This window comes from Centroberyx affinis, unplaced genomic scaffold (assembly GCF_046629955.1).
Source record: "Centroberyx affinis isolate AG114_WGS23_722 - 3 ecotype Tasmania unplaced genomic scaffold, CSIRO-AGI_Caff_v1 ptg006055l_1, whole genome shotgun sequence".
Lineage (NCBI taxonomy): Eukaryota > Metazoa > Chordata > Actinopteri > Beryciformes > Berycidae > Centroberyx > Centroberyx affinis.
Genome location: NW_027283075.1, coordinates 22,553 through 49,279, shown reverse-complemented (window position 1 = coordinate 49,279; position 26,727 = coordinate 22,553). Strand labels below are relative to the sequence as shown.

At 43.5% G+C, this 26,727-nt stretch overlaps 1 protein-coding gene across 1 annotated transcript in view; it reads left to right on the top strand.

Annotated features, from left to right (window-relative positions):
* Positions 1–1,687: 1,687 nt before the first annotated feature.
* Positions 1,688–26,727, top strand: part of LOC139638034 (SH3 and multiple ankyrin repeat domains protein 2-like) — a 42,942-nt gene continuing 17,902 nt past the window's right edge. Inside the window, exons 1-5 of the mRNA XM_071512056.1 lie at positions 1,688–1,859; positions 4,234–4,358; positions 24,670–24,805; positions 26,210–26,290; positions 26,408–26,416. Coding sequence (XP_071368157.1) covers positions 1,688–1,859; positions 4,234–4,358; positions 24,670–24,805; positions 26,210–26,290; positions 26,408–26,416 — 523 coding nt within the window. The remainder of the gene's footprint in view (positions 1,860–4,233; positions 4,359–24,669; positions 24,806–26,209; positions 26,291–26,407; positions 26,417–26,727) is intronic.

The window sequence follows — 26,727 nt, the reverse complement described above, 5'->3', positions numbered from 1 at the left end:
TTGTACTGGAGAAGCTTTATCACTGTGCTGAGATTTCCTCATACACACAACTGCCGTAGACACACTGTAGGTTAGGATAAGCAACAGTCGCTTTCTAGAATAGGTGAGTTTAGATTGGGGTGGTTTTTTTTTTTTATTTCAGTTTGAGGAGGTGATGGTAGACTTTTGTTTAAGTCTGCTGTGTAAGCTGCGACGTCGCACGCTGACTTTAGAGCTGTCACCTCTGTCGTTTATAATTATGAAGAGAAAAAGATGGAGGACTTCAGAAGAGAATATAGGCACATTTCCACACACCTGAGTCATTTTATGAAAAAATAAAAATGACTTATTAGCTGTCTCAAGACATTTGCTTCCAAACTAGGTGGAATCATTTGAGCATAGATTTGGATGAATTTTGAATAGGCTTGTTTAGTTAAGTTTTGTGTGTATATATCTACTATAGATAGATAGATATTGTGCCCAATTGAAAAATCACAAAGATATTTCTATAGAGACTTATAATGTGTCTGTGTTAGTATAATAGTGTATAATATAATAGTGCAATAATATAGGCTAATAGTGAGTTTATGGTGGATTTTTTTTATCACTACTTGGTATTCATTTACCTCCTATAGTATCGCTATAGTAATCTTATAATATTCTATAGGATTTACAGTTTAGTTTTGCTGTGATATTTGTATAGTATTCTAAAATCGATTATAGGATTCCTATAGTTATTTTATAGTTCTGTGTGGATGCAGGTTACAGTTTTCCAATGGCAGTTATAAAGTTTAACGGTGAAAAACAGAAATAAATCGTTCACAACAGCGAGAGATTAAGATTAGATTAATGGGGGGAAAAAAAAGGAAAAGAAGAAGGAGAAAGAAATGTCACTGAAGCGAACCGGCGGGCTGACAGCCGCACACCTCAGCGGGACAATCAATCCATCTGGCAGCGGGGTCGCGTGGACTCACACCCCGCTGTCACCCCGGTCCTCTGCTGGTCACCCACTTCACCCACATACACACACACACACACACACACCAGCACCCTCTCTCTCTCTCTCTCTCTCTCTCTCTCTCGCCCATCTCACCCCCCTCCCTCCCTCTCTCCCTCCCCACCTCCCCCCCCCCCCCCCCCCCCCACAACCAATCGGTTCCGTTACTCTGACTGCACATTGCAGAGCAGCACACCTAGTCTCCAGCGCGTCTCTACCGAGCCTCTGCTTCCTCTCTCAGCTTCTGCCTTCCTCCCCCCCTCCCCATCACCATCACCATGATCCATCAGCCGCTACCAGCAGCCTGATGTCGCTTCTTCCCCTCGACGACACACTCCCGCATCGCCGGCCGGAGCAGCGGCTCTCTCCCCGCCGGGGGTAACCGCGCTGCCCGACCCGCTTCTCCGCGCAGGAGAGGCGGCTGACAGGCTGAAGGAGGCGGCGGCGGCGGCGGCGGCGGCGGCGAGGGAGCAGGGAGGGGAGGGAGGCGCTTCGCTGCTTCTTTTTTTCAATATCTGGAGATGTTGTCGCCGGGCTGCCGGGGCCGCTGTCATACCGTTTGATACAGCTAGAGGCCGGCGACAGGAGGAGGAGGAGGAGGAGGAGGAGGGGAGGAGGAGGAGGAGGGGGTGGTGGTGGTGGGGTGGTGTGGTGGGGTGGGGTTGGGGTTGCCCTGCCCTGCCCTGGCCGGACTAGCGCTCCTCCAGCAGCATGAACCTCCAGTCGGGCAGGGCGTCCGTGGCCATGCTGCGGATGATGGGCTGTGCTAACGGGCGCTCTGCACGGCATCTCCTCCACAGTGACTGCGTGGTGGACGAGAAGACGGTGGTGCTCCAGAAGAAGGAGAATGAGGGATTTGGCTTCGTCCTGCGAGGGGCAAAAGGTAGGATTACACTGACTTTCAGCTTTTAGTTTGGTGTCTGTCTCTGTTTTTAGTACTTCACATTCACATCTGTCCATCCACCCATAAACTGGGGCTGCAGCCAAGATTGACTTGTATACAGAAAACTGTAAATATTTGACTTGCAAAATAGAATATTGTGTGATTTTTATGTAGGGCAATGTGCAGTTTGGGTCATCTCAGATCTGTCATAGAGGCTTTATGTGTGTGTGTGTGTGTGTGTGTGTGTGTGTGTGTGTGTGTGTGTGTGTGTGTGTGTGTGTGTGTGTGTGTGTGAGGTTGAGAGCCAGAGAGTAATGCTAAGATGCTCAGGTGTCAAGACCCCCCCCCCCCCCTCTCTCTCTCTCTCACACACACACACACACACACACACACAATTACAAAATAAGTTACCACATTAGAAATCTATTTGAAAGCAAGTTTATTATGACCTCCTCTGAAGCTCCATGCACACACAACATTACACACCCACAGAGAAGCATGCACACACACCACACACCACACCACACACACACAGTGTCAACAGGCATGTTAGATATGTAGTGATGGCATGTGTTGTCAGGGATGCAGGAGGGGTAAACCCACCTAAACACAGCTCACCCACCTTTTTTATTTCTGTTACAGCACAGTTTACCTTCCTTTTAGGACTGACATAAACCTCCATGATATGAAATTCAGAGAAGTGCATCACAGTACTAGCCTCAGACAGCAAAAAAAAAAAAAAGGCATCAACGAATGCGTTTCTGAGAATATAACTGATTCTGGTTCATACTGGTGGATGCCTGCCTTGCGATGACCGTCACCGTTTACTTACCTTTTTTTTTTTTTATTTACCACCACACCACCGGCTGTTGTGATACGCGCGGCCTAGCCAGGCAGTTTGATATTTCACCAGGCCACGAGATTGGCTCTAAAAATAGCCGACGTGAGCTGTTGCGTCGGTTTCTATGACGATTCCAGCCATGTCATAATCCACGCTGCATTCCACAACCGTGTGGCGCTGTTCGATTGGTCTACGCCATGGTTACTGTCGAGAGGTAAATTTAGCATATTCATATTTCTGTTTTTTAAGACACACACAGAGAGAGAGAGAGAGAGAGAGAGAGAGAGAGAGAGGCAGAGACGGAGAGAGGGACTGACATGGAGGGAGAGGGAAGAGGGAAGAGGGATTTGGCTTGAAAAACAAGTGGAATGTTCTAGTCATTCTGACACACACACTGCTATCACCCCGGGGGAACTGACCCAGCCGAGCTTATCCTGTGGGCACGGGGGGTAACACACACACACACACACACACACACACACACACACACACGCGCAAACACACACACAAACACGGACACAAACACGCACTGATACTCGAGCTGTCACATAAGCTTACATCCTCTTTTTCTCCCTGCATTTCTGCCTCTTTTTCTCTCTGCCTGTCTCTCTCTCTGTCTCTGTCTCCGTCTCTCTCTCTCTCTCTCCGTCTCCGTCTCTCTCTCCCTCTCTCTCTGTCACACACACAGATACAGGCAGACACCCACAGAAACACAGTCATCACAATCATGTAAATGCCCTCATGAAACCCTTGTACGTGCTCGCAGAGTGTGTCTTCCAGTAGGAGGATGAGTTATAGGAAGTGTCACTTGTCACCACTGGTTTCTCCCAGCCGCAATATCTACTAACCTCCCCGAGAGAGAGAGGGAGGGAGAGCGAGAGAGAGAGACAGAGAGAGAGAGAGAGAGAGAGAGAGAGACTGGGTGGGCTGGAACCATGTGTGGGGGAATGGAGCCACGGTACAGTAGTATAGGTGCTAAATTGAGGTTGAAAACAACATTACGAACAAAAGGAGAAAAAAAAGGAAACCGCTGCATGATGGGATGCTGAGATGATGGATGAGATGGTGTTGTTGTTTTGGGCGGCGTGCACGTGTTCAAGCATTGGAGCGCTGCTAGGATCAATATGGTGTCCACGCTCCCGATGTGCCTGATAGAGAACGTGCCAGCATCGGGCGAGACGGATAAACAACCGTGTATCATTTTGTCAACGTCCGCTATCGTTTCCATCGCCTTTTATCATACTTTTTTAAATCAAATCTCTATTTCCCTCCTGCTCTCTCCTCATGCACTATCCTGAACTAAATGCCCCGAATAGACACAAATGGGCTTAAGCACACGCGCGCGCACACACACACACACACACACACAAAGTGAAAAAAATCTCATCTCATTTTTCTGGGTGATTTTTGTTGATTTAGTGACCTGCAAATCCATGGGGATGTGAGCTCATAAAAGTTCATAAATATTTTGTGTGTCTCTTTTTACTTCCTCTGTGAACCCCCCCCCCCCCTTCTGTCCTCTTTGCTCTGCAGCGGATACGCCCATCGAGGAGTTCACTCCCACCCCGGCCTTCCCCGCCCTCCAGTACCTGGAGTCGGTGGACGAGGGGGGCGTGGCCTGGCAGGCGGGGCTCCGGACGGGCGACTTCCTCATCGAGGTAAGAAAGAAAGAACCCGTCCCATTTCCCCGATCCGTTTCCCTTTTTCCCCCGCCCCGCACAGGCAAGTAGGTTTTCAAAATCTGGGTCTGAAGTTGCCGCTTTTGGAGGTTAACTGGCTTGCGCTGGGTTAACACAGGTCCTGTTCACTTCAGTAAAAAATGTGGCTTTTGATATCTGTCTTCAAACAATAGCTCTCGCCGAAAAGCAGCAACATTTCTTGTGTTCAGAGGAAGGACACAGTGTGCATCTGGTGCAGCTACTTTGTCAGGGCGCTGCTGTGGGTGTTGTTGGGTTTGACCTTTGCAGCAGCTGTACTGTTTACTCTTGGTTGATTGTAATGTTGGTAATCTAGGAATATAAGCTTTTTCTACTGTTGCACTAATTGTAAGTCACTCTGGATGAGAGCGTCAGCTAATACGTGAAATGTAAAATGATCTGTGTGGTTTTGACCTGCCAGCTCTGCTCATTCACACTTCTACAAATATTTGTGTTCAGTTAGAGCTCTCTTTGAATCCCAATGTGTGCATCAATCAGCCAAACTGCGCGCCGTGCTTACCAAGGTAGTGGGTTCTTGGTGTTCACTTTTATGTGTTCGTTGAAGAATGCCAACAGAGATTCTGTCATAACACTCCGCTGTCTGTTTAAATACAACCTCCCTTTACTTGAAACCGCCTTAACAGCCACCTTACATCAAGCTCACTAACAGTTTGAGCTTTAACAAGCCTCACAAGCAAATCATCAGTTTACATGCAAGATAAGAGTAACAATTGATTCCTGTCACTTTTCATTGGGATTGTGACTGGTGGAGAAAAAACATCGTTTTTTGAAGCAAAGTCTGCAAAGCGTAGAAATGTTCATGGGATGAAAAGTCTCCGGAGGGAATCCTGAAGCCCTGTCACCCCTGTTTGGTGCCGCTGAGGCTGATGAGCCGACCTGCATGTCCCGGCTCAGCGTGTACACAACTAACTCTATAAAGCAGATTCATCCACATCAGTGTTCTTGAAAAAACAGTGCTGGGTTAGTGCAAGGTGTTCCTTTAGGAGAGTAAACATTAGAGTGAAACATAACTTTGTTTTTTAGATTCCAACAGAACAGAGTAGAAAATGTCAAGACATTAAGAAAGAGGATAGTGTTAATTAACTGTACTACAGTGCAGAGGCTGTACTGTGGCAGCTGGCCTTAGAGGGGCTGGTAAATCAAAAGCACAGTGATACTGTAAAGTAGTTTCTGTTTGCACTTAAAGATAGATGCTTTTACTTGGGTGTTTGTCAACAGGATTTCCATGTAGGCTGCACAAATAAAAATAACACTGCGATATGTGAGCAGTTGCAGGATTTGATCTGAGGGGGTTATCTTCCAAATGCCTCCATAATGAGGATGTTTTATTTCAAAATGATTTTGGAAACCCGTTTTTAGTGCCAGTGTGTGTTTTGCGACTGCGAGCAAGTCCTCACACCGAAACGCTCCAGAATCATTTGTCATTACTTAAATAAAGTGCTGAAGAAAATGTCAGGCGATGTAGGCATTGTGGTTGTTGTCGTATCCTCATACAAATCATCTCACAGCTGCTGTGAAGGAAGCACATTTAGAAAAACAGCACGTTGTCTATTTTGAGCTTGATGTTTTTTTCTATTTTTATAAGTGAATATGTATGGCTCCATAATGGCTGTGTGTGTGTGTGTGTGTGTGTGTGTGCAGCGCAGTGGGGATGGGTTTGTCTTGCGCTCCTGCTAAATGGAGCATCAAATGAGGAGAGCAAACTGTATCTGTGTCTGCAGCTCTCTCTCTCTCTCTCTCTCTCTCTCTCTCTCTCATTTCAGCTCTCTCACTCCTCATCTCTCTTTTATTTTATTACCTCTAATTCCTGTCCACCAATTAATCATTACGATTCGATCTGTTCCTGTCTGCGGTCCAAACTGAAGATATCGCAGTATGGAAATGTTTGCAAGATGCATCGTAGGGCTTGAAAATGTTTCACACGTTCACAGCTGCACAGCCTCCAGCTAGTTAGCCAACTAATGTTAGCAAGGCGGCTCACAGTCTTTAATGAGTGTGAGCACAGCGCCTTCACACTGGCTGATTCCAATCACCGGACTTATTTGTTTTGACAAGGATCTATTTAAAGTGACCAAGTACTGCATTTTGAAGTTTCAATCAAAAGGCATTAAAAAAACAAATATCTTTTAGCGTGAACTTGTTTTTGCATTTGGACTACTATTGTAAGCTAAGATCATCCTACCCCTATTATTTGGAAAGGGTTCGGGCATGCTGTGACTGTTTGAGTGTGTTTGCGTGTGTGTGTGTGTGTGTGTGTGTGTGTTTGACAGGCGTCGTCCTGAAGGTTCAGCTCTCACTGAAACAGCAGCATTGCCTTGGCATTGCTCCATCTCCCAGAAATACACCACAACACTCTTTAAAGGTGATGAAAGGTTGAAACTCTGTGTGTGTGTGTGTGTGTGATTACCTGAGTGCCTCACCAATACAAAAGGTTTTTGTTTAGATGTTGCTAAAGGAAGGGATTGGTGTAAGTGAAAGTAAAGTAAGTACGTAAAACTTTATATTTATATAGCACCTTTTTTACAAAGTGCTTTACATCAACGGCACATCGGCACAGAAAGAGAGAAAAAGAGAACACAAACACAAAGCACATACAAGAAAAAAATTCAAAAGTACATACAGACATAACGCACATATGAACACAGAAAGCATACAGCAACCAGTCACCACCCAGAGCACACCCTTGAAGTTATAAAAAGTTATAGAAAGGCCATCCTAAAAAAGTAGGTTTTCAAATGTTTTTTTAAAGCAGTCAACAGACTCAGCTGATCTAATGGGAGGGGGGAGATTGTTCCAAAAAAAACCCAAAAACTGTGCATCAGTTTAGTGGGTTGAAGTCTCCCTTCATTATCCTTCCATTTATCTTCAAGTACCTGGCTAATGTACATACACCAGTTCTTCAGTTACAGCTCATCTCTCACTGACAGAATTGGCATAAATATCAGATGTATGTTGCTTTTCCTATTCATCATTGATATTGGTAAGGGACCTCAATTTCCTCTTATCAAGTCAGGCACTAGCGTGTGTGTGTGTGTGTACATGTGTATATGTGTGTGTGCACATGTTTGTGTCCGCGAGAGTGCATATGTGTGTGCGTGTGTGTCCTATCCCCTCCCAGTGTACATCAGCAGAACATATCCATTTGCATGCATGATTTAGGACTTGGCTCAGCATCAATCTTTCATCGCCTCTCACAACTTGGCATGTGGATGCACGCACGCGTTGTGTGTGTGCTCGTACACAAGCACTCAAATCATTCGGCTAAATGTTTAAGTGGGTGCTTGTCGCAGTCACCATCAATAACCGCCGTGCTTCAGCGGTCGGCCCCTTCATATCAATAAAGCTCGTTGACTTTGAGTAAGTGAGACGAGTCGACAAAGGGAGCCTCCTCTTCCTCTTCCTCCTGCTGCTGCGTGCGGTGGAGGAGGAGGAGGAGGAGGAGGAGGAGGAGGAGGAGGAGGAGGAGAGGGGCGGGCTGCCGGCGGCGTAATCACATGTTCGCTGCACTTGAAAGGCCAGAGGTCAGCATGCCACTGGAGCGAGGTCAGAGGTCACTGTGGTGATACACACACACACACACCTCTTCTCCTCTCTGCTCTGCACTGCTGTGCTCTGCTCTGCTCTTCTCTTGTCTTCTCTTACTTTGTCTTCTCTTCTCTTCTCTTCTCTTCTCTTACTTTGTCTTCTCTTCTCTTCTCTTCTCTTCTCTTACTGTGTCTTCTCTTCTCTTCTCTTCTCTTACTTTGTCTTCTCTTCTCTTCTCTTCTCTTCTCTTCTCTTACTTTGTCTTCTCTTCTCTTCTCTTACTTTGTCTTCTCTTCCCTTCTCTTCTCTTCTCTTACTTTGTCTTCTCTTCTCTTCTCTTACTTTGTCTTCTCTTCCCTTCTCTTCTCTTCTCTTACTTTGTCTTCTCTTCTCTTCTCTTACTTTGTCTTCTCTTCCCTTCTCTTCTCTTCTCTTACTTTGTCTTCTCTTCTCTTCTCTTACTTTGTCTTCTCTTCCCTTCTCTTCTCTTACTTTGTCTTCTCTTCCCTTCTCTTCTCTCCTCTCCTCTCCTCTCCTCTCCTCTCCTCTTCTCTTCTCTTCTCTTCTCTTACTTTGTCTTCTCTTCTCTTCTCTTCCCCTCTCTCCTCTCCTCTCCTTTCATTCTCTCCTCTCCTCCCTCCTCCTCTCCTCCTCTCCTCTCCTCTCTCCTCCCCTCCTCCCCTCCTCCTCTCCTCTCCTCTCCTCCTCTCTTCTCCTCTCCTCTCTCCTCCTCTCCTCCTCTCCTCTCTCCTCCTCTCCTCTCCTCTTCCCCATGGCTGCAGTAGGTGGTCGGTCATGATAATTGCATGTCGTCCTTTGGGATCGTCTCATCTCTGCTGATTAAGCTAATGGCTGAGTTCATGATAGGATGCGGTGGCTCATTTTCTCTGCCTGCCCAGCTGCTGTTTCTTACCTTGTGGTTCATGTCACCGACATATTTGTGTGCCTTGCATGGCCTCCGTGTTGCATTGGGTGTTATGACATTATTGATGATCGCCGGGCTTCTGCTTTTGTGCCAAACTAGTTTCTGTCTTTCTTTGAGGTGGACCTGTCTTCTTTCTTTGTTTCAGAAACTCACTTCTCTGCCCCACAGCTCAGGCTGCAGTTTATTTTCAACTAAAACAGTTTAGTTATAATGTAAACTCACAAAACTGCCAAAGGTTATTCATTTAAACCCAGATTTAAAACAGCATTAAATTGTAAATACCAGACCTAACTTTCTATGTGTACAATCTGAATTTTACTGTGGTTTATGTGGAAAAAACAAGTTAAAAACACAATGAAAGAAAGGTTCAAGAAAGACTTTGAAATCAATGATTTCAGACGGATTTCTTCACAGGAGGCGCAGTAAAAGAGGCTCTAAAAGTCTTCTGAGTCATTTATCCTGCCATGCTCCTCACACCCTGGCAGCTACTGTAATTATTTCTGGTGAGGAATGTGTAAAATTGTGGCAGGTAAGTCTCCCACTTTCTCATTTAGCCAAGTGCAGATGACAACGGCCGTTATGTTCTTCAGCAGAGAGAGGAGAAGAAGTTGGAAAAACTTCTGAGAGGAAGACAAACTGAAAAAAAAAAAAAATAGAAAACCCTCAAATAGATGTGATCACCAGGTTGTTTATGTTGCCACAGAAGAGTCAGTCTCAGTCAGGTAAAAACACAGCTTAAAGTGATATTTCACTGTGGTAGAGACATTTTCACTTTTCAGTGTCTACACCTCCATTGAAGTTCATGGGCAGTTAACCTGCAGCATTAACTATCCCAACCCTAACCCACTGTCACTAGCAGGCTTTCAATAAATCAATAAATGCAAAAATCCAAAATTACCACTTAGATCCATGACACAGCATGAAATAATGTTGCCTGGGCTTAATTTTCCTTGTTTCTGCGTGTTAGACGTGCGCTTATTAGACTTTCAAAATAAAGTTCATGTTCAGATTTGGTGGTTGACCATTCATGAACTCCCGTAGAGGTGTGTGCAACAAAAACTGTAAATGCTCTACGGAAGTGAAATATCACTTTAAGGAAGAGAGCAGTTGTCAAGTAGCTCTGTTACTGTGTGTATGTGGGAGAGAGAGAGAGAGAGAGAGAGAGAGAGAAGGAGACAGAGAGAGAGAGAGAATGTATTTCTGTATTTATGTAGCAATGTATTTCACTCATGCTCACAGGGCAGAGCATTTCCAAGGCATAAAATGTTGATATTCTGTGCGTGTGTGTGTGTGTGTGTGTGTGTGTGTGATGGAGGTAGAGAGGAGCACTTACTCTCTTATATAACACTCAACTTTGGCCAAGAGAAGGATGTGTGACCACTGTACGCATGCAAATGCATCTGCATCCCAGAGCCCCCAGGTGTGTGTGTGTGTGTGCGTGTGTGTGCCTGCACACTTGTCCTGCTGTCAGATCCCTGCCTCTCGGCTTCTCTCTGAGGACGGCAACACAGCACACAACTGTCAGCTGTGCAGTGAACTAGCACAGCAGCGCTCGCCATTTCTTTGTCCAAAACCACTTAAAGAAAGGTCTCTCTCCTCGCTGCTGCAGCACACGGCGCACTGGCTTTGTCTTTAAAGCAACACATCCCTACCTATCAGAGTCAACGTGCTCCAGCTTTGATTTATGGAAATAAAAAGGCCTGCGTGTTCACGTTAAGGCCAGGCTGTGATATCATCAGGGGCAACATGATACGAGCCATGACACGACACATGACTTAAGCCCTGGTATGTAGTGTGAATCTGCATTTTTCACAAAAGTGATTACAGTATGTTCTGTTCTGTAAAAGAAGGTCTTGTTTTAGTTTTACTACATAAAAATATGAAACTTTAGGACACGTTTCAGTCTTTAAAATACTTTCAAAACGAATTAATTGAATTCATTCTGAAGTTGTTAACTCAAGAATTTGATGACCAAAAATATTTTTGCATATTGCTATGGTGCTTTTTAAACTTTGATTTGAGGCTAATGTCAAGGTAGTTCTTATAATTTGATGTATAATTTAACACAGTTGATGCTGAAATATACAGATCTATCCTCCTCTCCCTAACATGTCTAGTGTTAATAGAAATAACTAATAAAACTTAACTTTGACGCCTGAAATGATTCTTCTGACAGTGAAAACATTTCTCCAAGCAGAATTGGGCAAAAAAAAAAAAAAAATTATGTTGTTGCATGGCATTTTGTCTCCGCTGTCCACTGCATGTCATCATAAAGGGAGAAAGCCTTAAAATACAGTTAAATAAAAAACATATGAAACCAGGAACTTAAGCAGACTGTCAAATGTTTGGTTTCTCAATTCGGCTTTGTGTATTTATATGGGCTGTTTGATTTTATTTTTACATTTTGTCATCAGAATCAACATAGCAGAAATTACATGGTCATTTTTTCTTAAACCTGCAAAATTCATATTACAAATGACACACAATTAAATACTTATTCAAAATACATTTTTGAAATACCGGCCATCTGTGACTCCAAGCACATGCTACCTTGCTTTAGCACTAGCGCTGTGTCACTTCTCCGTGCTGCTGATGGGATTACAGGCCTTATTGCCCTTGACCTAGTTCTGCTTGAGCGGGCAGCCAGTTTGCTGGGTGGCAGCAGGGCCGATGACCAGAGGGTCAGAAGGCCAACTGTGGCAGGTTGGTGGCTTATTACAGATGTTTTCCTCAGCCACATCTGTCTAGATTTGCTCCTACTTTAATGTTCACCCCAGTTGACATGTTGCCGTATTTTATATATTTCTTATCTCATAAACTGTTGCAAAATCCACTTTCATGATTATTGTTGCTCTTGCACTGTTTACATTAATTTCTTGGTTTGGCAAAGAAAAAGTAATTTCCCCATGCACACACTTTATTCTCAATATCGATGACCCATTGCTCCACGCTGTGCTCATTAGCGACCACAGATGTCACTGATCATCATAAAGTCTTTATCAGTGTACAATAAGATGCATGATTAGATTTGAGGTTAATAGTTGAAATTAGGGCTGAACAATTAATCAAAATTTTATCGAAATCGCAATATGGCCTACTGCAATTTTCAAACGGCAGGAGGCGCAATATTTGTTAAAGGTGAAATGTGTGTCAACATACCTTTTTAAATTAAATATTGTCATGCTACAGAGATTTCCTGGCCTACACATCATATTTTGCAGACTTAAGAAAACATCTTTGTTTGGTACAGATCCCTGCAAAAATCACACCATAATCATTTTAATATGTTTTTCAATGAAAATGAGAATAATGATGTAAAAATTATCATTCCCACTAATATCACTTCATATCGCAATTGCAATATCAGTCAAAATAATCGCAATTAGATATTTTTTCAAAATCGTTCAGCCCTAGTTGAAATTCCACTTTTCTTTTTTTAATATTATTAGCAGTAAGTCAGGGTTAGACAAGAAGAGCAGCTTTGTTTGTCATGATTAATATTTTAGCTTATTGGTTGTCAGAAATTTGGCTCACGCTGTTAACCTCATCCATCTTCCTACAGGGGGCGGCATGCCTGTTCTCCATTGCTAATCTTTTAATCTTTTGAAGATGCAGTGCAAAAATTAAGTGGAAATCTCTCCAGTTCAGTTTCAGGTCAGGCTGCACTGCTAAAGCACCTTTGACTGAGTCTCTGTCTACAAGAGACACAAAATATATCGTGAACTCAAAGCTTCTCAGTCACCAGACGGCCTTGCCTGGGTTGGAAAGCGGTGGGTTAATACAGTTCCTGTTGTTAAGGATGCTATTTCAAGGAACACCCACAAGGGATAATATCTAGCTAAATATAATATAATGCTATGGGGGTCATAAAATAGACTTCAGATCACATAAAGGAAAGATAATAGAGAAGAAAGTGTTCAGCGCTCCCCCAAGGCACAGCTGAGCTCAGACAGATGGCCTCAAAATGGTGTGTGTGTGTGTGTGTGTGCATGTGCGTGTCTGAACATGTATGTTTGTGTGTGTAGGTGTAAGTTTACATGTGCGTCTACATGTGTTTGTACTCACAGACAGTGCTGACAGTTCATGTATTGAAAGTGCATAGATGTGTGTGTGTGTGTGTGTGTTTTGCGGGCGGGCGTGTGATCTCTGAGGGGACCAATCAGGCGTGGTTGTTGTGTTCCCTCCTCGGAGCACAGAGGTGTGAAATAAACACAGGTTGAGTTCATTACCCAAGTCGCGTCTGAAGCCACCAGCAGTCTTTGCCAGACAAGAGCTGAAGATTGAGACAAGTGCCGTTCGTTTGAGTCCCGCTTCCTCTCTGAGACTGACAGACTCTGCCCACAGACTCTGCACGCTAATAAACCAATCATCGTCCGGGTAAGGCAATCCCCTGATTATTCAAGTGGTCACACAAACAGCAGAGTGCACTTTCCTTAATAAGGCCGTTATCGAAATTATGAGAAACCTGATTAACGCGGCTTGGTTTGTGTCTGATCTTTGATATTATTCGGCAAATGTTTACCCTTCAGTCTGATTTCTTTACATCTGCACATGAGCGCAAACGTAACCGCACAGAGCAGCGGTTCTCAACGTGGGGTCCGGGGACCACCAGCGGTCCTTCGGGAGGTTCCCAGGCAAATTGATGAATTGTTAAACTTAAACCATTATTTCATTTGCAAGAAGTGAACGCAATTAGAGAATGTAGAAGAATGACTGTTTTGATCATAGTTTCACTGTTATCTCTCTACCTACAGTACAGATAGTCATGGGATTCTGGACAAAATCATATCTGACAATAATAATATTCTCCGATTTGGGTCAGAGAGACAAAATCTTATCAAATGGGGGTCCGTGGCCCTAATGTGGACTAAATTAGGGGTCCTTGATATGAAAAAGGTTGAGAGTCACTGGCATAGAGAACAACGTCCCCGGAAGCAAGAAAACATCTAACAGCATGGCGACCGGCAAGAATCACTTTTGGACTGATGAGGAAACTCTTTTAATGAGACACAGAAGCCTGACCATATGAAAATAAGATAGGGGAGGAGCCATGTTCCAAACAACCAGCAGGGAGTTTGTGTTTTATGTCACTTCCTTAAGGAGAAGTTAATTATGTAAACTGGGGTTTTTCCCGTTATCACATTACTAAAGTGTATGTAAACGCATCAATTGAATAATTGCCATAACCTGATTATTCACACTTACCAGATTATTAGTGTGCATGTTAACACACTCAATCTGATCTTAACCTGATTAAGCCAATACTCCAACTGTAGAAAAATGTCATGTCAACCCCCTTCACTGGAGTATTGTGTGCATGTGAACATAAGTACAGTAGAGCTGTAACGATTAATCGATTAGTTGTCAACTATTAAATTAATCGCCAACTATTTTGATGATCGATTAATCGGTTTGAGTAATTTTTTAAGAAAAATAAGTCAAAATTCTCTGATTCCAGCTTCTTAAATGTGAATATTTTCTGGTTTCTTTACTCCTCTATGACAGTAAACTGAATATCTTTGGGTTGTGGACAAAACAAGACATTTGAGGACGTCATCTTGGGCTTTGGGAAACACTGATCCACATTTTTCACCATTTTCTGACATTTTATAGACCAAACAACTGATCGATTAATCGAGAAAATAATCGACAGATTAATCGACAATGAAAATAATCATTAGTTGCAGCCCTAAACATAAGTGTCTGTAGCCTTCAGCACCAGCTAACCAAGTTTTACTCTATACATTTTGAACTACTCGTTCCTCTGAATGTCTGTCACCATCACATGTTTTCAGACAAGAGACATTGTATACTCCGCTGGATATTTTTTTTTACAAGGCTTCTGACATGATCACACATTGAATGTCAAAGCTCTGTCAAGTTCATGTTTGTCTTATATGTTGTACTGATGTTTGTGGTGAGAACCGCAGGAACGCAGACGGAGAGTGGAGTCGGCTCTGTTCAGCCCTGGGCTTAAAAGATGGCAAAGAGGAGGAAAGCCCTCCATCATCAATTCCCCTCAGCTAGTTACTCACTGCCCACTTTAGCTCTGATCAATACCTCTCAGTGGAAATCGGGAAATCTCTCACACACACGCATGTGGCCCTGCGCGCACACACGTACACGCACACGCACGCTACAAAACACATGCGATCCGGTCTTAAAATAGCACGCAGAGTGGAAGCGATCGTTTGCTATAAATAATTTATTTAGAGGTACAGTGCAAGAGGAGCAGGATGCCAGAGCGCATGGTGCTCAGGGAGACGCTTTTCATCTTCAAAACAGCCAAAACACACTGTCAAAATATGGCGTGAGAATAAAACCTTTAAGATGGCTGCACTGGGAGAGAGAAACGGGGGGTGAAATTCGGTGAAACAGTCCATTGACAAAAAAAAAAGCTCGGCATCAAACAAAGTCCCCGTGTGATGACGAATGGTACGGTCCATTTTTTTTCCCTCCCCCCCAACACTGACGGCATTCTCAGCACCACTCCCACCTCCAGCGGTATCACAGAGCAACGGTCACTTAGCAACCGGTGACATATTGTGTCTAGCTGTGTACACAGTGATAATGCAGCTTTTAAGAGTATTGCTTACCAGAGACTCAGGAGGCAGAGAGTCTGGAGTGTGACTTCCCAACAGTCTGCAAGAACAGCCGAAGAAGGTTTACCAGTTTGAGACTACACTGCCAAACTGGAATGAATGGGAAAAGAATATATGATAGGAGTAAATGAAAGGGAATGCAGCATCTTTGGCTTTGACGGAGAGTATACCGTATGTATAAGTTATATAAATGTTGACAGAACGGGGAGGTGATGGATCAGTAACATAAGAGCCTCTCATCCCCAAACTTTTGTCATCACTTCCAGTTCACTAGCTCTATATATTCAAACTTGACTGGAAGTAACAAGAACATGTGATAGGGTATAACTGAGAGGGAGGGAAGGCTGATCTCTGTCATCGGTTTGGCATCTGGATGCAGGCCCTGCACCGCGGATTAAGGTTGTGCTAGAACATCCCAGAGAGGTCAGCCAAAGGAACGCATGCTGCTGCAGATGTGCGGCCGGCTCCCTCTGTGCACTAACCTGGAGTTCGCTAACCTGAAGTCGCGGACACAGATGGCGCCGCCGCCTCTCAAAGCGGGACAGCCAAAGGGTTTGTCTGGACGGTGCAGAGGTTTAGCTTGTGCATGTATGAACCCGAACCTGAAATCTCACACAACTGAGAGTCATGAGTGCACTGCCCAAAGATAAATGAATTGAGATGGGGGGAAGTGCACAGTTTTTCTTTCCATACTAAACAGTGAGCATCATTACTGAAGTGTTGGGAATTGCTTGTGCCCCGTTTTTTCCGTGTGTGGGGAAATACACAAGTTTTGGAGAGCTTTACCTAAAATGGGCCGGCACAATATGAGACATTTTTTTAAAGAAATTCTAATTAAAGCCATTGAATATGACCATTGAAATCCCTCAAAGCCACATATCTAAGTTGATGGAACAAACAGTAGTTGTTTCCAGATACAACAAACCATTGAAAGCAAATTCATCCGTATGTTGAAATACCCTCCTCTGACTGAGATGGATCCTTTCAATTCATTGTCTGCTAAATATAGTGCTAATTCAACAACAATCTGTCAGTTGTGTTTGGGCACACTCACAGCAGGCAGCTGTTTGGAGCAGTTTATTCAAACTCTGGAGCGTTTACTCCTTTAGTTCGGTTCATTTGGCGAGAACTTTGGCGGCACTAAACGGCACTGAGACGCCTGAAAATGTGAGTCTCAGTCCTCTAACAAGAGAACTGTGATCCGGTTTGTTAGGAGTGAGAATGTAATCTGAACCAACCACAGGAAACAACCCCTGAAACGCAAGGGTTTATGGGTAGAAGGAGATAAATGTTTACATCTGATAGCCAGCAGTCACTTATGTTTGGGAAAGCCTAGCAGAACAAAATGAACCGAGGGCCTGGAGTGATGCTCATATTCAGCTATTTCTTCATGTGTTCTTAATTGGTATGAAAACCAGAGAGGAAGAGTGCAGACAAGTCCATCGCTAAAGTTACAGGGACTGGAGTCAGATTTGTTCTGACTCCCCGACCAAAATCTCTCTAACCTGTCACCCGCCAGGTTAGCAAGACTCTGTCCAATAAACGAGCTACTTGTGAGTCCAAGTGACTTTTATTTTGAAGCTCTGGTTCACTTGTTATTGGGCAACGTCAGACCAAGGTTATTATAGTTTTGCATTTTTCATTAGTTTTTATTTTTATTTCGTTTTGAGGTTTTGTTTTCAATTTCAGTTTAGTTTTAATTAGTTTTTAAAGCGTGTTTGCTAGTTTAGTTTAGTTTTTATTAGTTTCAGTGTTAGTTTTAGTCTTTTTTTGTAATAAGGGGTATTTGTCAGGGGCGAGATTGAAAAGTAAAAAAAAAAAATTGGAAAATAGATTTCATATCCACCCAAAATACTAGGCTTATGTATGAAATAAATTGACAAAGACGAAATCTAAAGACGTTTTCTCATTTTTTATTTTAGTTAGTTTTGTAAACACACAATACAGCTTCAGTTAGTTATCGTTTTTTTTGTAAAGCCTCGTTTTTATTTTTATTTCAGTTAACGAAAATGTTTTTTCACACCTAGTTTTCGTTATTTCGTTAGTTTTCGTTAATGATAATAATCTTGGTTCAGACCAAAGAAGGTGTGATCGCACCCTTAGTCTTTTGGTTAGTGGGTTCAGGCTGAAGTCTTAACGTGGGTTTGTGGCCTTTCATTGTTTCATTGACTTTCTGGATCTGTGCCAGTAGGGCACAGATAAGGGTTAACACTATGAACTATCCATTACTGTCATCATCCTCTGTTTCTGTTTGGCCATTGTCTCGTGACTTGATTTTGGTGTCAGGAACACAACAGGGAATCAACGTGGATTTACACACACAGGAATCAAGAGTGGTTTCAGTCTCTCAGTATCTCTAGACTCTCACAGCTATCTGCAGTGTCACTGTACTTTCTGCCAGCTGTTGCATATTTGTACATGTGTGATTGTAATCTAAGAGTGTGAACTGACAGTGAGTGTGTTTGTGTGTGTGTGTGTGTGTGTGTGTGTGTGTGTGTGTTTTCAGGTAAATGCATGAGTCTGTGATGTACGTAGGCCATCACTGAAGGAGCTGAGGATTGCATGTTCACTTATTCTTGAGTGTGTGTGTGTGTGTGTGTGTGTGTGTGTGTGTGTGTGTGTGTGCACTTACATGTGCTCTCATCGTCAGTTTGATATTCAGCTGCATGATTCATCAGAAACAAGATTCTTCTAACTAGGACTCTGAGTCATCAGAATAAAACTCTTGTCTGTGTGTGTATGTGTGTGTATGTGTGTGTGTGTGTGTCTCTCTCCATCTTCCCCACTCCCTCTCCCTGTTTCAATCTTTCAGTTTATTTTCCGTTACGTCTTTCTTTCTCTCTCCCTCCTTCACACACACACACACACTCACCGTTTCTCTCTGTATATTTCTGCATTTAATGAGCCTGCTTTGATGTCTACTCCAGCTTCCTACAAGGGGAAAACACACACACACACACACACACACACACAAAATTCAGAGAGCTCTCACCCAGCCCCCATTCTTCGATGCCTCTCAACTCCACGTTTCAAATAGTGATGAATGCTCCTCCTTTTATGTGTGGGTGAATGTATGTTATGTGTGTCTCACTGGTCACATGTCTTTGCCGCTCTAATAATAAGGAAGAAAACACTTTGAATCTGGCTTTGTCCATTCAGAATAAGGCTATCAAGGCTGTTTGGTAAACCGGTCGGTTTCAAAGTTCAAAGTATGGATAAATTCGGTTCCGCTGAAGCACAACTGACGTATTTATTCGATGTATCAGCTTCAGTCAAACCACAGTCCTACTGCCTGAGGCTGCCTGACCTGCTGCTGGGCGGACAGTTGGGCTGAAAGATATTGACACAAAATACAAAAATATCTGACAGAATATTTGCGATTTAAACTGAGATTCGTATTTTTTTAATTCGTTTTTCTCGCCATCATTTTTTTTAGAACTTTAAACTTGTTTAGAAAAAAAAGTGATTTTGTTTCAAATAAAAATAGATGTCAGTGTGCAGGATGTACTGAGTTTGAGTCTGATGAAAGGTTTTTACCAGTATTGATTCATGGACCAAAGATTACCTGCAGCTCTAAAACACTTTTAGACACATTTTGGACGCCTCTCCCTCTTAAGCAATTGATTGCAGCAAAGTCCATATTGTTATTTATTGTTGATTAATTGTTCAGCTCTATTCTACAGTCTAGTTCCTATCAACACAGAGCGCTGGTTAGGGGATTATGTTTGATGGGATGAGAGCAATAGGTGCCGTATGCTCCTCCATATGCTTTCACAGGCAGTCGAGGGTCAGAGATGGGGGTCACCCAGCTCTCACTGCCCTACATTATTCTGCCCCTCTGTTTCTCTCCACTTCTCTCTATTTATGCATGACTCTGCTCTCTCTCTCTCTCACTCGCTCTTTCCCTTTTATGTGCTCCTCTCTTGCTCGGCATTCATTTTCATGGAGGGTTTTAGAGTTTTTCCCATTGCCGATAATTGCTATTGTCACAGCGAGGCATTCAGGCATTGTAGCCCGGCTGACATTCATCCTTAATTTAGGTTTTGCTTCGCTTCATTATTCACTTTGGAAGTACCGGAAGGCCTAAAGAATCCTATTTCTTAATGAATTCACACTCTCGTCGGTTTGACCTAACTATTTAAATTTTTTTTTTTTTCTGTGGAGAAGTGGGTGTGGCTAATGATTCAGCGGAGCGGTCCTGGGCAAACCACCTTTCATCTTTTAAATCCCTTCTAAAATCACACTGTTATAGACAGGCTTTAATGTGAATCGCTCCTTATGCTTGTATCTCCATTTTATCTTTCATGTTGTAATTGTGTTTCTCATTTTATTTAATTTTTTTTACTTACTTAGTTATTTATTACTGTCTCTTTTAGGGACAACTTGTATTGTCTGGACATTCATGTGGTGTTTTCTAGTTGTATCTGTTTATCTCTTGTATTTATTTATTTATTTGTATTTATTCTTTTTTTATTCAACTTTATTTTATTTATTTAATTGTGGTACTTCATCACTGTCTCATTGGGTTTCCTTGTATGTAAAGCACTTTGCAAACATTATTTTTTTAGGAAAGTGCTATAAAAATAACGTTATTATTATTATTATTTGTTATATTGCATTTACTCATGTGTCTGTCTGTGTGTGTGTGTGTGTGTGTGTGTGTGTGTGTGTGTCAGCCGAGCAGAGAGCGCTTGACTTGCGGTTAACCCATCGCTGCCCTGACAGGCCGGATTAGCAGAGTATCATCACAGCGAGTGCCTGGATTGGTCAGATTATCCCATTGATTAATTAGATCAGCGTCAGCCAGCGAGCGAGGCAGGAACAGTTGCATTAGATGAGATTGGATTGGATGATCAGATAGATCCAGCGCTGCCCGTATTCGGCTAAATGGGCCGGATGATGGTTAATGTTGTGGAACTATTGTAATGGTTATGATAATGATAATGTCTTTTGAATAGGCCATTCTGCTTGATCTGAGAGAAGGCCAACTATTACATGCACATTACATCGGAGGGCTTATTTCCTTGTGTGTGTGTGTGTGTGTGTGTACATGCGTTATTGATTGAACTGTTAATGTTCAGTCATAAAGCGGCTGGTTCTGTGTTGTTATTTTTATGTTTTTGTCTTCGATTCAGGACCGTTTTGGCGTCTTGAGGCCCTCAGGCTTCATCTCTCACTCTGTTTTTTTTTCCTATTGTTCCACTTAAGCCAACCAATCAAACAATACACTACTCACTCACTCACTCACTCACTCACTCACTCACTCACACACTTGCATAACCTATATAATGTGTAGGCAGGGACACACACACTCTCTCTCTCTCTCCCCCTCTCTCCCCCTCTCAGTGTCAGATGGCTGTGTTGGACAGTGGAGTCAATGATTGTCTCTAATCAATGTCACTAATCGGGTGGGTGTATCCGATATCCAATCCGTATTGATTTGACCCAGCATTCAATGCAGTAGTCTGATCAGTTAGTCAGAGAGAGGTAGGGAGAGAGAGAGAGAGAGAGAGAGAGAGTGAGGGGAGAGAGAGACAATTTAGAGATGGAAATATTCAATATACTGTAGCTGAAAAGAGTCAGTGAGAAATGAATAGCCGATACCTGACCTCACCAGCAATAACAAGCGAGTCAGAAAAACTGTTAGAGGCAGTTTCAATAAATGAATTGTTTTCCAAAAGTCATGGTTGTGGTTTTCAGGTTTTTTTTCTGTAATGATTCCAGTTGATAGTCATGATTAAACCAAAATAAGTTCCATTGACGTGCGTCCTGAGCTGATGGTGGTGTAGAAATGGGTCGGTTTTATATGACACATCATTCCACCACTAAATATGACTGTTTTCCTGCTTTTTTTCCCCCTACTTAGTATGTGTCATCCTTGTCTTCTTCCTTCTGAAATCCTTGCCTCAGCTCTATAACACTTATCCCAAAATCTGTCCAACAACAAATCAAAACAGGCTCTATCATGATGTTGGCAGAAGAAAATGTTTGTGTGTGCGTGCGTGCGTTTGTGTTTGAGTGTGTGTGTGTGTTCGTGTGTGTGTGTGTGTGTGTATATCCTCCCAGCGTTGTTATGTAATAGGGTGGAAAGACAGAGCAGATTATATAAGGCTACTCCTATACGGGAACTAGTATCCGTGTGTGTGTGTGTGTGTGTGTGCAGACCTGAGTGTGTACTGTAGTGTACCAGCTAACCTCAGTGTGTCTGATGGAGGGAACATGAGGTCAGACCAGACCAGCTGTTGGAGCATTTCTCACTAATTGCCAAAATGGCCGCCCTCGTGACGCCCTAGCAGTGTTTGGTTAGATTAAAATGCCAAAAGACAGGAATCAACTCTTTGTCTTTAAGTCTTACTCTCCGTCTGTTGTCTCATTAAACTCCTCTCTCTCTCTCTCTCTCTCTCTCTCTCTGTCTTTCTCTCTCTCTCTGTCAACCCCACTGTCTCTCCCTCACTTTCCCCTCACCGCTGCCACTCCATCGTTCTCCGCATTCTCCCCACTCTTCATCCTTTTGTCATCCACTGCTTAGTTCCTTCTCTCTCTCTCTCTCTCTCTCTCTCTCTCTCTCTCTCTCTCTCATCTCCTCCCGTCCGTCGCTTCCCTGCGTCGCTCCAGGCCGCTCTCTCACTTCCGCTCCACCTCATCCGTCCTTTCATCCCTTCATCCTCCCCCCTTCTTCCAATATTTGTCTGGGAGAAGAGAGAAGGGGAGGAGAAAAGAGGAGAGGAGAGGAGAGGAGAGGAGAGAAGGACAGCGGCTCCCATATTAAATTAGGCGAGCAATAACGAGATTAAAAAGCATCCATGTGGGCACGCACGTATGTGAAAGAGAGAGAGAGAGAGAGAGAGAGCAGACAGTGCATACTAATATGTGTGTGTGTGTGTGTGTGTGTGTGTGTGTGCACATGCGCTTTGCCGTTTGCACAGCCAAAAATCTAATAGCAGTGTGGGGGTGTGCAGCGTTTTGGGTTCTGGCTGCACTGAAATGCTAATATATGAGCAGTATGTGGCCCGGCAGAGTGTGTGAACTCTCCACAGAGAGACACACATCGGCTTTAATCAGAACCGGATTGTCACTGGAATCTCAGCAGCAGGATTTTTGGCCACAGAACCGACTTGTTCTGATTGTCTTTGAAGATAGACTGCGAAGGCCGCGGCTTTAGCCCTCTCGCCCTCTCCCGCCTGCCAACACCAATATTGCCAACATGAATATTGGCAGCGGGACAGGATGAGAGAGCTAATACCGCGGCCTTCACAGTCAAAGATCTGACCTCCCTCGGGGCGTAATCGTGGTCGATTTTCAAATTGAATTTTTCAGTCATTTGCTTGGAATCTGTTTAGTGCCACGAGCCAAACTCTGAAGGGACGCATCAAAGACGAGTCCCTGTCAACATGCAGGCGTTTAACTCTTGCTCTCCAACTCAGGAGGATAGAACTGTTAGAGCTACAATGTGCAGGCAGGAACTGGGTTGTTAGTCCCGCCCTCCTCCCCCTCGGTTGGTCAAGTTCTCACCCCCAACACCTGTCAGTCATCTTGAGGAGCTGTCTACCTTGAAACGACATCTAGCCTGAGGCGGCCATCAAGCCACAGCAGGCGGTGAAGAAGCAGACGACAAACGCAGCAAATCTGCAGTTAAAAAAAAAAGAAAAAAAGAAATACCAATGTTCACCAGTGATTTTGAATGGGTCTTCTGCACATATATAGCTTCACCTTTATTTTGTTTCTTACTGCTTTCTGCCATTGTTGTTGTAGCTATGACCTCCTCGGTATGGTATGGTATCAAAACATGCCAAACATCATTAAAAAGCCAGTTTCAGGATGTAGTAGGATGTAGGCATGAACACACAGGGTCACAGACACAGACTGATAATGTATAATATGTCCTATTGATTATTTTAATGTCAAAAAAGTTGCACATTGTAGCTTTAAATTTGGTTTTCAGAGAGTTGGTTTTCTTCCCACTGCAGCAACATTGCTAAAAATGCCAACAGGAGGCTGCTGCCAATCTCTTAAAAAAATCTCTCCCACGGGCGGATGGGAGTCTTGGTCAGTGTTTTATTAAATGATCCACACTGTTGGATCACTGCTGAAACAAACTTTCAACACACTGTTCTGACAGTCTTGAAAATATATATATATAAGTATATACTATCTAACTGTTGGTAACCCCAGCATATGCAAGGTCTATCTCTGAGATGGGCCCAAAGTCAGAGGTTTCAGGATTGTTGGCGTGTTCTTACATCTTGTGCTGGAAAACATATAAATGACTAGTCAAGACGGGACACCAGCCAGTTCTTATGTGCTGTGGTCTTTGGGATGGGGCACATCAACAACACATGGAACACACTCACGCCGAGCCTGGGCTAAAAAGATGGACAGCAGCATAAAAAAACAACATGATATAGTCTAAAGCTGATCGCTACCTACATGGTCATTTACCAGGAGAGCAGTAGTGGAGGAATTGGAGATCAATGCAAATCGAGTGTAATTTACCCGACAGTCTGCTTCTACCTCCAATGGATTTAATGTTATTTTCATGGTCTTGGACCTTCCAGTTAGTCTTTGTGAACAGGAACAACTTTGTCCCAAACCTAAAACTCACACAGTCAAATCTTTAAGCTGTGATGTGACACCATACTTTGTGGACTCATGCTCCACCAAACAGTGCTGTCAGCTCCACACCAGAGAATGTACCACAAAAATATACCATGTGACTGTCTTGGTCCTCTTATCTATCTTTTTCGATTCATTCTTTATGGGAGGTAACAGTGAATGTTCGCCTAGACAGACCAAAGTTAAGAGTTAAATTTCAGCGATGTTCTCCTTTTAAGGGGAAATCTAAGGAAAACACTTAACAACACCATCCAATGTTTTCCTCGGAAGTGGGTTTGGCTTCGCTACTTTCACAACTCAGTTCAGAGTGTTATGAAATATAATGTAAATCCATGATGATCGGCCGGTTCTGCTCTCACTGCCGACACCAATCCTGCATCGTCAAAACGGGCTTCAGGCTCTTTTAAACTCACACAGATGGAACATGTGGTCAATGCTCGAGTCGGGTCGCTGTAGCAGTCTCATGTTACTCATGTTTCGTGAATAGAAAAGTCTGGTCATTTGAGGAATTTTGGAAGTCCTGTAGAATCTACCACCAGCCATGGAATAACTCTCTTTTGTGTGTGTGTGTGTGTGTGTGTGGCAGGTGAACCAGGAGAATGTGGTGAAGGTGGGCCACAGACAGGTGGTCAACATGATCCGCCAGGGGGGAAACCGGCTCCTGATCAAAGTGGTGACGGTCAGCCGGAATCTGGACCCCGACGACACGGCGCGTAAAAAAGGTGAAGGAACAACCTGAAGATGATGTGGTGCGAGGCAGGGAAGCTTCAACAACTGAGGTCTTGTTTGCTGAGCCCAAAAAACCCCAAAATCCAGTATGACTACCGTAAAACTTCAATTAAAAGCCGAGTCCCTTTTACTGGCCGGGTGTGGCTACACGTTTTGACAAATGAAAGCCGGTCTCAAGAAGCCGGTTGCCATTGACGCTCGAAGCAGTTTATTTTTTTTTTACTTGCATTCAAACGTTAATTTTTATACAAGTAATATTCATACTCGTTTAAATAAACATTTTGATAGTATTTCCCATCTTTGCTGAGCAAGAGTTCAATCATTAGGGAAGATTTTGGCCTTTTATCAATAACACAAATGAAAAGTACAATAAGCTGCCATAAACGGCTTTCATCCTTTCTAAGGTAGGCTACCGGTATTTTGATACGGGGCTCTCTCTCTCGCTCACTCTCTCTCTCTCTCTCTCTCTCTCTCTCTCTCTCTCTCTCTCAGTGCATGAGGTTGGCCCAGATGCGCTGTCTCTCAGAGCGAGATCAAATAAATGATTCGTAATTGATATGTAATTCGATAGCTTAATTTTTATACAAGTAATATCAATACTGGTTTAAATAAACAATTTTGTAGTATTTCCCATCTTTGCTGAGCAAGAGTTTTGTGCGAAAGGAACTAAAGGCCTGTCCTATAGAGACGTCCCAAATATAGGCCAGTTGAGTTCAGTGTTTGAAGCAAATAAAAGCCCGGGCTATTAATTGTAAAAGTTTTACAGTACTCCATCCAAAACTGGGGTAAAAATTACTGGATTTCACATCAAGTCTCAAGCAATTTAAATTGTGGCTCCAGTCCTGGCTTGAGTCCAAGTCATATCACTCTGAGTCCCCACCTCTGCTATAAATGCATGCAAGTTAATTTCTCTTCAACCACCGTCCACTCCTCAATTACGGAGACTTTTCGTCCCTGCTGCTGCACATTTTGATTTGTCCCTGTGCTCAAAAAGAAAGAAGAGAAGTTGGGGGGGGGGGGGAAGTTTTATGAGCAGACATCAATCAAACGGACACTTGGCATTCCACTTGCCAACGCTCGCCAGACGTCTGAGACTGAGCTCTTCTTTCGACGCCTCCCCTTTGTCGCTACGCTTGCAAATTTTTGACACTCACCTTCCAGACAATCCTCTACAGAATGTCTACGCCTGTCCTTGTTCAGATGAATGGGGGGGGGGGTAACTTTGTGTATGAGTTTTGCTGCCAGTGGATGCTCACCGTAAGACTTGGAATCACATTTGTCTGCCCTTCCTCATCAATCCATCCTCCATTACTGAACACCCTGCATATTAAACTCTCTCATTATCTCCTTTTCGCTCTCTCTCTCTCTCCCTCTCGCTCTCCTGTCTTGTCTTCCAGCCCCCCCACCTCCAAAGAGAGCCCCCACCACCGCTCTGTCTATGCGCTCCAAGTCGATGACCTCTGAACTGGAAGAGCTAGGTAAGATGCATCCTGGTTGGTTTGCCCTTCATTTGCGTTGTCATCAGGAAATCTCCTGTCTAACCACACCTCTCTTTGGTCTTCTCTCTATTCTCATTGGTTGGTTTTTCTCAACAGTGGATAAAGGTAAGCAGTAATGCTGCATAACCTTAACGCCATCCCGCCATCCCGTCATCCCAGCTACAATAGCTTTTGTTGAAACTAATGCATTTTAAGTTCATTGTTGCCATCATTCAGTTCATTTATCCCTTTCGCTTTGTTTTGACTCTTCTAAAAAGAAAAAAAACACAAAAAAACACTTTTTTGCCTCAGGGGAAATTTCCCAGTCATCTGTGATGTCATCATGTCCTGTTCTCCTTTATCGTTTTGCATGAGGGATTCTTGTTTCTAAAGATACCCCCCCTCGCGGGCCGTCGCCGTGGAAACAAGGAGCCAAC